The following is an 11883-nucleotide window of genomic DNA, read 5'->3' as shown; positions in this document are numbered from 1 at the left end:
CAATCTACACTGAAGTGATGTGATATGTCAAAATCTCAGTTGTCTATGGACTCTATTGATTGGTCAACGAGGAGATGTAAAAAATGGCTGCCTTGCCTTCTCCTACTCAGGTAGAATTAACGCAAATTAAATTATTTGTGTAGTGCAGATTAAAAAAAATCGCGAATTCAGACAAAGTTTAATAAATGATCTTCTATGTAGTGTGGTTCAACTGATACAGAAGAAGTCGGAACATTACTATATTCGATGTCGAAGTGTTAAGGACTCTAGTCGGATCCACTGCTGTTAAAACTTGTAGTTTCTATGGGTTTTCTTAATTACTACTTTAATTTATTATTTAAATAAATAGTGTAGTGACTCTTAGTGGTGCATATTCGAGTTATTTTTTATTAATTTTCTGATTACTCCGTAAAATCCCATAGTTTTTGCGCGAACATTAAATGTCATGAACTGTATAGACATGTCACACCCATATAACGATAGAAATTAATCGTGTAAAATAAATACTCGTGTACATTTGGCTTTGTGAAATCTTCTCAAAATGTGGATTGAACCATTGCAGGTGGCAGGGACCCACAGTGCTATATACGAAGCGTATTATCATCAAGTAAGTGTAATGAAACAAACAGACTTTTTCACTTAGAAATTACATCTTTTTTTGAACTAGTGTATCTGTAGGATGCAAGAGTAAAAACTCGATTAGTGAATAAAAGTTAGCGTCTATACGAATAACTTTTAGATTTTCAATTAATTATAAAATCAATAATTTTTATCTTCAAGCCTCTTTACAATGTTTGAAATCATATTCCGTATTTTATTGAAAGTCCGGAGTCTAGAAGGAAGTTTATTCGAAAGACATTCTTCAAAATTATGATTACACAATCGCTTAAGATTTATACTGTGTGATAAAAGTTGAGGATTAGTTCTGTTTTGATAATGATAAAAAGCCATGTTCCTCAATCTGCTGTTATTATATTTGTTGAATAAATTATAATAAATTAGTTAAAATTTTTAGGAATATCTGATTTTTAACAGGCAGTTAAGTAGATGTATCTTCTAGAAACATAAAACAAGATTACCCTTGTTATAATTATTAGAATTAGTTGCATGTAGAATATTAGCAGCCATTATAGGATCTGGTTAAAGTTTATGCAATAATAAATGCTAATCACTTAGTTGAATGTAATATAATTATACATATAAAAATCAAGTTAAATTAATCTCTGAAGTAACCTTCTGCTTTAGAGTTAGACATAAGCTTCTCAAAGGGTTTTTTTTTTTATTAGTATTTTTTCTATCTTGTTAATGTTCATTTTTATTTTGCTTTCATTTTCTAGTTACATATAAAACATAATGTAAAATGTTATAGATTTATTTATCCTTAGATTGAACAAATCTTATAATAGATTTATATTTTTTTAACTTGAATTGAATATTATTTATAAATACTATCTGAACTGCACCTAAAAACTATATATATATAGAATTGATCTTGCTCAAATGTAGTTCGTTGTATTGATTTTTCAAGCTGGTGAGGATATTGTTATTCTATTAAAGTCTTAATTGAATTTTTCCTTTCACATTCACATAACATGTATTTATTGGGTGATTCAAATGTTAATGCATAACAAATGGTATACAAAATGTTTTTCCTAAGAGTAATGTTTCTTTGATGAATATTGCAGGTAGACCCAAATGGCACAGGAGCTATACAAGCTTTGGATGCTGCCCGATTCCTTAAAAAGTCACGCCTCAGCGATGTCGTACTTAGCAAAATATGGGACCAGTCGGATCCTACTGGAAAGGGATATTTGGACAAAGTAAGTGACTATAAAATTACCTAATGGATCCATTTGACGTTGGTTGTTTAACGATGTTACGTTAATGTACTTTCCTTTCTTTTCATAAATACTGTAAATGTATGAGATTTTCCATGTTCGCATTGAAGTGATGTACGTAGATAAATGATAATCTATGAGGTGTTCTATAACGAGACATAACAATTACAGTAGAATTGTGGCTGTGTTTTCATATACAATTTTATATTATTTATAAAAATTCAATAATGAATTGTCTACTATTGCCCTGTATACTACTACTGTCTATTGTAGGGAAATAGAAATTTTATTAACAGAATTAATTCTAATATTATTATTTGCATCTAAGGTCTTTTTATAACTTCCTTGTTGGTTTAGTGGCAACCTTATAAAAGCTTTGACAGGTATATATTGCACAATTTTTTTTAAAATATGAATTCTATTCTGTTTACGGTAAGACTAAGGCTCTAGATAGGCACTTGAATTTGCATATGTTATGGTCAGTCAAGCTTTGGTTCACTCTAAAGGTTAATTGTGCCAGAGTAATTCCATTACTAGGGACATAAGTTCATTATGAAGGCAAGTGCATATGAGGTGGCAATTAATGAATGACTAGACTAAGGCATTACTAATTAGATACATATTCTCTGTCTAAAAAAAATGGTGACACCTTATCATTATGATGGTTGTCTTTTTTTTTTAATTTGAAATTATTGCTGATGAATTCGTTGGAGAGAGAATTTTATTGTTCCATGGTTTTAGGAGAATAATTTATACAAAAATATTATGGATAAATTTGTACAGAATATTATTTATAGAAAAGTATGTGTATCAGAAAAATTTTGATGTTATCTTATCTAATAGGTACCTTCCTATTTGTTTCTGAACTTTATTGTACATGTAAATAATCTTTCAAACATTAGATTACTATTTGTGTTGACTTTTTTATCATACATTTATATTACTGGTTATGTTCAAGAACATAATATAGTACATATAAGAACATTGTATAGATATGTTATACATGTGTTTATAATTGTGAAATTTCATTGAAACATGTTTTAAATGCTCAGAACTAATATAAGAAAAGATTTGGAAAATTTGTTCAGTTTAGTCCCATTTAATATTTTAGACTACTACTCTCAAGGTTTAATAAATATGGGATACATATTTTTATTACTAAGACTAATAACTATAAATACTAATTTTATTGATAATATTTTTTTAAGTCACATTTTTGATTCAATGTAATTACACAAGTTTTAAATCCAATCAATAGTAGCTACAAAGAAATTTTAATTGCCCATTTTGTTCATTATCCCAGTAGTGTTCTATCATAGTGGTAATACTCAGTCCATGGTTTTAAGAGTATCGGCACCTCCTTACAAAGACACAAAATAAATCTACTAAAATGTTTATCTAATAAAGCATATTTATAAAAAAAAACATAAAAATGGATCAACTTTGGTAAAAACACAGAATGTGCTTTAAGTGAAAAATAAATCAATTGTTTCCTTTATATAAAAATGAATCTGACATTGAACATATAATCCTCCTTTATGGATGTACAATAATGAATCCGATTTAACATTAAATAATAACAGATAAGATAGTAATTTTGATTGACAGTTGAATGTCTAGCGAATAGCTGGTATCGACTAAGACTGACATGCAAAGCAATATTAATAAAGTATTTTAGTATTTCATTGTAGATATAGAATACTAAAATATTTTATTATTGTATTTATTAATCAATAAAATATTTATTCCTTCTATGGTATAAATTAGTAGGATCAGCTTGCAACTTTTGCATTTCTTATAAAATTGTGGCCTTCATGTATGTGCAAACTTTGTGTTAAATTTTACGACTATCATATTTATAATATTATGTATTACGAATATCAGCTGAGTGATAAAGTTCGTACATCAGAAATTATTTTATGCAAAATGTGGTTGGATAATAAAACTGTTTTAGTGTTGCCATTGATCAAGTAGTTCAGTTTATTATGTAATATTATTTTATTGATCTGAATTGCGAATATTTATTCAATGATTATTCACTTAATACCTATAATGTGAGAGAAAATTCGGATTTTCCATACTGACTTTTATAAATAAATTCTTCACAAGTCAATGATTTTTTAAGGTTTAATTTTAACTACTAGTTTAAAATTTCAGTTATAGGTTCCAATTTTGCATTATTTTCGTCATCTGTGTGATTTAAGGTGCTTTAGTATTGAGAAGGAGGTTAAAATTTTATCTTTTTAAATTAAACACTAAGTCAATGTACAGCAATGGCCGTTGTTCACGTTTTAATCTAAACTTGTGGTATAGATAACAAATATGTAAGATTTCCTTAAACAAGGCTACGTCAAAATGTAATATAAGGAAACTCTAAAATACGAAAATATGATTCTAAATCAATATTTATTTCCTACATTAATAAGATGGTTGGCAAATATAAAATTTGCACTTTAATAAATTCTAACATTTATCCAAAAAAAAAAAAAATACATTTATTAACAATTTTTTAAGCTTACGTAAGAGTGATACTCACTAAGACGCAATAAGAATGATAATTTATTTATTGAAATCAGTGTACAAGAATAAATTTAAGAGAGTGTCGCTTCAATTCTGTTTGAATTAAGAAAGAGTTATTGTTACTAAATGGTAGACAGTCGGCCACGCGCAACGTCAAAGGACTCGGCTCTTTTAACTATTTCTATACGTGCGTAACGAATAGCAATGTTATGTTACGACGACAGCAATGATCTGCTTCGTTGGTCTAGTCGCTACTGGCTCATGAGATCGAGACCAGCTCGAGATATCCTGGGTCGGATCATGGGCCGTCTAAGCCCATACCAGGGCCCAAAGGAGAATATACGATGGTTTGTATCCGTAATATATAATTAGCTAGTTAAAGAATAATAAATAAACGTCAAAATTAAGTATTCGATAGTCATAATTTGGTTTAGAAAAAAGAATCCCGTGTGACCTTGGTAACGGTAGCGGGTATTAGAGCATCAGTGTTTTTGCACATACTCGTGCCTAAATGTCTAATCTGAGTTTAGTAATCCTGCTTGTAATTCATATTAGGAACATTAAAACATGATAGGAAATTTAATTGCGTTACTTGCCATCAGTATTTTATTTGAATTAATATTTTAAGGGAAGTCCTTTCATTAAACAAGTGTTTAATCACTCATCTCCATTTATAATCAGTAGAATGAGAAATATTGCCAGCGAAGTTATTTTCTCTTCTTTTGATTCTCTATGGATACACTTAATCCTTAATTTGTTATTAGACACACCAAATACTTTCTTAAACATCTTCCGCTAAACACGTCTTAACCGTTATAGTCGGTTTCTTTTTATATTTTCAGTTATTTGAGTTCTCAAACTACGTAACTAGATAGTGTAACAATCGGGTTGTCTTCAAGGCTCAAGTATTCGTTCTTGATGCTTATTGAGGCATCTTTTAGGTAAGCGGATTCCATCTTAGACTACATCGGTGTACCAACAGGTGACACTGGTAAAGGGTAGGCCTGTAGTCTAAAATAAAACAAAGGAAGACGTTCTCATTTTATATTCACAATAGATTTTTTTGGACGATAAATGTAATTTGTTATTATAATAATGTAATAACTATTAGGAGTGGATCTTTGGAATGATTATATTGCTGAAATCGATTGGTCGAGCTCTAAATAAAGTACCTTGTAACCCGTATGATAAACGGCTCGCGTGATTTTTGCTTTCATTCAACTCAAACGCCATCAAAACTTAAGGCCATTATAAATAAGAGGGCTCTCCTTATGAGGGCGTGAAGGGTGAGTACTCGTTGCTCGTATACGGGCTGCGTGATTCGAGAGGGTTGAGATCGAGCGGGGTCAGATGGTATACTCTGACATCAATTAATAATATTTACAAATGTAGAAGGTTTTGGTATAGATCGTAGCATCATAATGAGATTTATCATCTTCAGAGTAAATCGGTCTTCGTCTGTTTTATACGTAGGTACGAAATTCATCCTAGTTTACAATGATTTATTATAATGCAGTTTTTATTTTGAATGAATCTATTGTATGCGGTGCCGTCTATTCTATCGTATGCCGTGACGGCAAACGACACGACGTCCTCTTACTCCCTCATTCCCCTCTCTACAAACTCGATGTTTTAAGTTCCGTCACTGTGACATTTATTAAATAAATTTGCAATTTCAATAGGATTATATGTAATATTTAAATTGGGTTAACATTGTCAGTTCTATTTAAAATTATATAACCATTTGGCATCATAGTTGTTCTATTTTATTTCACAGATTTATGTGTCTGCTTGTCATGTATTCACCCCCCCCCCCTAAACCTAGAGAAAAGTTGGACATTCGCCCGAATGTCCTCGAACACTATATATGTACATAAATATGTTCTGGTTTGATCAACTTTAACTTACTTATCTCTATGCTACTGTGAAAAATTTTATTTTTTTAAATTTTACTTCATCTGGAATGGACCTGCAGCGTAGTGGTATAAGCTCCAAATCTTCTCCTCAACGATGACCTTTAGCCCACCTTTGCTCAGTTGTGAGACATTAACGGGCTGTTATTTTTTAAAATTATATATATCTATTACACCGTATTCATAATTAATACATATCCAACAATTAGTTTCAATAAGTTTAAAAAAAATAACTTAACAATAAACAAAACAAATTTAAATATTCTGGAATATATAAGTGAAAATTGTTTGCCTGAATAACGCTATTAATGTTTTCTGTAACAATTTCAATTTGAACATACAATCAAAAGCTTCTATTAAGTAGATTTGTCACCTAGCTAGATAACTAGCTAGGTAACTCCGATGTGACAGATCTTCTCGGCACGTTTATTGTGTTCATAGATTGATATCAAGCACATACATAGTTGAATTATTTAATAATATTTAATGAATTATTAAATAATACTTTTTTTTTTCTTTATTGTTGAATTTCTAGAACGTTCCTTTTCTGAATAGGTATTTTCTTTATTTTGCTAGAACTCTAAATCTGTGGTAATATTTCTAGTTCGTTTATTAACGAAATGCAGCAGTAGTGACTGTTGGTTTCGTTTGTAGAAGATGCTAAAGTTTCAGGAATGGCTTATCACGTTATTAACTATTGATGAATTTAATCAATAAGACGAAAACGAAGTGCGTAGTGATCCCTACGAGAGTTTTTGCGGAATGCTCTTTGTCCAGCCCCTCAGTGCGTTCTTTTCGCTAGGCGAATGTAATGATTTCTACGATAATTATAGAATTGAATACAAAACGTCGTTGAATACTTCGTTATAGCCTATTTGAATATCACAAACATATAAACCTCCGCATTAAAAATTGTAAGTTTGTTCTTTTAATGATATTCGAAAAAATGTAGTTTAAATTGATTTGTTTTTCACGTAGAAGGCGGAATTAAAAGGTCACGGTTCTTGCGCCGTCATTTGTAATGAGTGTAGCGAAAGGGTTTTTCACATGTACTATATTAGGATTTTCGTTTCTATTTTTAAGTGTAGGTACTTTAGTTGTTGGACGTTACTAGCGCTGAGTTTTTTGGATGATGATGGACATTCAATATGTATAAATATATTATATATTTCTATGTACCGTAGTGTCTCTTTTTTATGATATAATTTGATGGAAGAGCAAATGGGCCACCTGATGGTGAGTGGTCACCACCTCCCATAGATAATGGCGCTGTAAGAAATATTAATCATTACTTACATCGCCAATGCGCCACTAACCTTGAGAAGTAAGATGTAAATGCCCTTGTGCCTGTAGTTATACTCACTCGTCCTTCAAACCGGAACACAACAATACTGAGTAGTGCTTTTTGGCGTTAGAATATCTTTAGAGTGGGTGCACTTACCCAGACGGGCTTGCACAAGACCCTACCCTACCACTGAGTAAGTCTCAAGTCGAAAGTCTTCGAACAGTAGGTGTTGCCGGTAATGACTTACGGATCAGAGACGTTGTCGCTTACTATGGGCCTCAATAGAAGACTCACTCGAAGAGCAATGGCTCTCCATTATTAGGCTGTACTCGAACTTTCCATGCGAAGAAAAAAATATTTCTGCATTGAAGTGGCAATATACAAGGTCCATAACTCTCAGAACTTGTGGCCACTAGGGGCCGAAATGTTGTCGAGTATAGCGATCACGATGGGATGATGCGAGATGTGGATAGCGCAGTACCGGCCATCGTGGAAAGCTCATGTATCATGTACTAATATCGTTAGGATGAAAATCTTCCACATATGTATTTGATGTAGGTATACATTGGAACCGATTGCAGATATGAACTTCAAATCCACTTAAAAGAAGACGAGACGATAGTTCAGCAGTGAGACATTTGTAGGTTTGTTAATTTAAAAGTTTGGGATTGCGTATAGAACAGTTGGTTCCGTAACTTGATATGGTGTGTGCAAGAGGCATGCTCTTAAAACTAATTAAGCAATGCTGTCCATAATTGCATACCTAAGTTAAACATGGATTACAATCACATTTATTAAGATAACTATATATGTTTGTACTTCAATGGAATGTGAGCTGCTGTAACTGGGATTCGATGTTGTTACGTTTGTCATGAAAAATTCATCGTAGGTTTGAATTTCGAATATTTTTCGAGCTTTGTAGTTTTGTTTTACCTATTTATTCGATTCTCGTTTCATTTAATAAAAAATAAATTCTATAAATGTGTATACATTAAGGGAACGTTATAATAGGCTATTTGACTGGTTTTTAAAATCAGTTTTATATTATTTAGTAGAGGTTAAGGAACCCAGTAAAAGTAGTTTTTTTTTAATTCTAGTAAATATATGCTGAAAAATCTCAAATTAAAAATTCCATGTTTAAATAGCGCGCGAAAACGCTTCTTTGACAATATGGCGCTGCAATGGGGTCGGTGACGTCACTTGCCTGTATTGTAATCTGTGGTACATATAATCCACATACAGTAGGCAAACGAGGTTAACAAGCAAGTGACGTCATCATAAGCCCGACCAATCAGGAGCGTTTTGTGTCACGTGACAAACGTTTAAAAAATGCATTTTTATTTATGGGTTTTTAAATAAATTATATATTTTAAATATAAATTATATTATATTATTATTTTCAACTTTCGTTAATAAATAACCATTTTTAAACTCATAATATATACTGATTACAATAATTGACACTATGAACATTTTTTTTTCCGAATTCTGAAACAAAATAAAACAATAGGGCACCATAGAAATATCGTCATCAAATCAGTCTAGTCGTAATCTAGTCGAACATACAACCTCATTTATGAAGTCATTTAAAAAAAGTTTTACATTTTAGGGTAGCATTTATGGTGTAAGCAATAGTTAACATCCCTCAATGAAAATGCCAGGGCGAGTGTAACCAAATTTCAGCGGGTGGCAAAGTTGCCAATATTATACCTACGATTATAATTTGAACGGGAGATTTGAAGACTAATAATGAATGAATGAATGTGATAATTACAATTTGATAATGTAGTATTGACTCAGTCCGCTCGCTGTTACGGATGTGTGGTGTGTCGTTCGTCGTGTTTGGTTACTGAGTGATAGTGAGTTATCTTTAATAGCTTCGTTGGAACTGTAACTGGTTTCTATCCAAAGTTTCCATTAAAAACGTTAGCTATGTTATTAAATAAATTAATACATATCCTGCATAATTGACTCACTAGAGTCTAGGACTCATTTTGATGTAGGTACGATGGTCAAGATGAAGGAGTAGCCAGGTTTTCTTTGCATGGAAGGTTCCATTTTGAAAGCCAAGAAATGAATTGTCATTTGCTTGATTTTGGTCAATATTAATTTTATTAATGTGTTTTGTGCTATACGTTGAGAGATGAGATAAAAGTTAATAATTGATTAATCCCTTCGGATCTCTACTTGCGCTCTGTAACGCTTATGGATTCGGAAATAGAATTTGAATATCAACTAGGATTTAATACTCTCTCGATAATATCGTGTAAAAGCCGTTTCGGCCGCGTCGCTTCGACCTCTAGTGTTGCAGTTAAATTAGTTATCGATAAAGTGATGAATTTTGTCTTTACTCAGAGAAATAATAATCAGAATAAACAGAGATTGTGTTTTAGTATTTCATATATTATTGGATCAACTTATTATCGCATGATAATATTATAATAGAATCCTAATACGTTTTATGAGGGATCTATATGTATTTTTATTTCGTATCATACTCTGATCCCTTAAAATATTTTTAACAGGAGGGTCCTTATATATACCTTACCTATACTTAAAAATATAATTTGCCTTATAAATAGGTGCTATAATATGTTCATATGCAGATGTTCTACTTGTGTTTTAGATAATAACGAATGCTTCTTGTTCCCAGGCTGGATTGTTCGTTGCACTGAAGTTGGTAGCGCTGGCACAGGCAGGAAAGGACTTCAATATGAGCAACATCCACTCAGAGACTCCACCACCTAAAGTTGTAAGTAACAGGTCGTAATTGAGCTACACCTGGGCAAAGGTATCTCTTATTATGTCCTCCAGCTGGTGTGTGGTACACGTAGCAGAAATTTACTTGGCACATGCTAATCATGAGAAATCCTAACGATGTTTTTTCTTTGTTAGCGAGAAATAATTATAAAGATAAGTCTACCGTTTACGTGGATGTTTTGTTTTTACTTATTTAAGGTTAGGCATTTCAAATTTTTTTATCAATTATTTTAAATGGTGTTTAATGTGACTCGTTTGTCAGGTTTAAAAGAAATGAAACCGGTTTATCAAACTAACAACGGAGCAAGTTTAATTAAAAAAATTGACTGTAGTTGAAAATAATCGTTTTTTTCTCTCTCGATATGTTATATCATAAACGTAATGAAAAACAACTTAAATTGAAACGACCTTATATGCTTGGATTCTGTAAATATAATTTGTATAAACAACGGATATTATTTGTGATGAAGCGAACGAAAACGCGTGCGAAAGCTCATTGGTTTCTAAATGTTACTTTGAAATTATTAGTGCATGTTAGACTGGTACAGTCTACAATGCCTTTATTTTGGACTGATATGAGTTTATATTTTACATTCTTAATAACAAAATGCTGCATTCCGTAGCTATAAAAAGGTTCATATCACTGTTAATTGCAAATTAAAATTGGTACATCATGTTCAATTGCTAACAAATTGATGGAAAAGAAACGTTGGTAATTTTGAGGAATATTAGCGAATGTTGTAGTCATTTAACCAAACCCCAGGGCCGAGAATACATCGGCCGTTAAGCGGAGACGTCCTTCACTACATCTAGAGTGCACTTGGATCATTATGTCTGCCTATCGCGACCTAACGAGTCCTTTATTTAGTGCTCTTCAGACGCGAGAGCCGGGGAGCCTTCGTTATCGTGTATGAAAACCGATTTTCGTTTTGGCAATCAGCCAATGGTAATCTTATTAATCTCTTTGTTGATTGGTTGAAAGTAAGCATTATAAAATATTGACGTATGGGCGATAGGTTTTCTTTTGTTTATAGGATTTTGTCTACTGCTTAAATTATTTGTATTTTATTAGAATGTATTTTAGTATGCGTTGAATCAAATAATGTTGAAGAAAATTCGTAATGAATGTTATATTTGTTGCAGGGTGAGCTACCTAAAGTGCCACCACCTTCAGCGACGCCGGCCACAGCACCAGCGCTGGCTCCGCTCAGCGACTGGAGCGTGAAGCCAGCTGAACGAGACAAGTATAGCCAGCTCTTCGACTCGCTGCAGCCCAGTAATGGACTGATACCGGGAAACAAGGTACATTTTGTTAATAAAGAAGAGACCCAAGAGTTAAAAAAAATTTACTTGTGTGTGAAAATGGTTAATTGATTTAAGCGTGGCTTCAAATTTTTTTTTTCATTTTAGGTAAAAGGAGTATTGATGGAGTCAAAACTTCCGTTAGATATCTTGGGTAAAATTTGGGATTTAGCAGATCAAGATAAAGACGGCATGCTCGACAGGCACGAGTTTATTGTTGTAAGTATTCACTTTTCTCTGTAAATTTATTTCTGTCAAGTTTTTC

At 32.1% G+C, this 11883-nt stretch overlaps 1 protein-coding gene across 1 annotated transcript in view; it reads left to right on the top strand.

Moving 5' to 3' along the window:
* The first annotated feature begins 7 nt into the window (after positions 1-7).
* Positions 8-11883, top strand: part of LOC113398973 (epidermal growth factor receptor substrate 15-like 1) — a 30915-nt gene continuing 19039 nt past the window's right edge. Inside the window, exons 1-6 of the mRNA XM_064217634.1 lie at positions 8-110; positions 563-607; positions 1686-1820; positions 10210-10308; positions 11460-11618; positions 11727-11837. Of these exons, the coding sequence (XP_064073704.1) occupies positions 84-110; positions 563-607; positions 1686-1820; positions 10210-10308; positions 11460-11618; positions 11727-11837 (576 nt within the window). The 5' untranslated portion in view covers positions 8-83. The remainder of the gene's footprint in view (positions 111-562; positions 608-1685; positions 1821-10209; positions 10309-11459; positions 11619-11726; positions 11838-11883) is intronic.

The sequence above is a fragment of the Vanessa tameamea genome, chromosome 18 (assembly GCF_037043105.1).
Source record: "Vanessa tameamea isolate UH-Manoa-2023 chromosome 18, ilVanTame1 primary haplotype, whole genome shotgun sequence".
Lineage (NCBI taxonomy): Eukaryota > Metazoa > Arthropoda > Insecta > Lepidoptera > Nymphalidae > Vanessa > Vanessa tameamea.
This window is presented reverse-complemented; position numbering and strand designations above follow the sequence as displayed.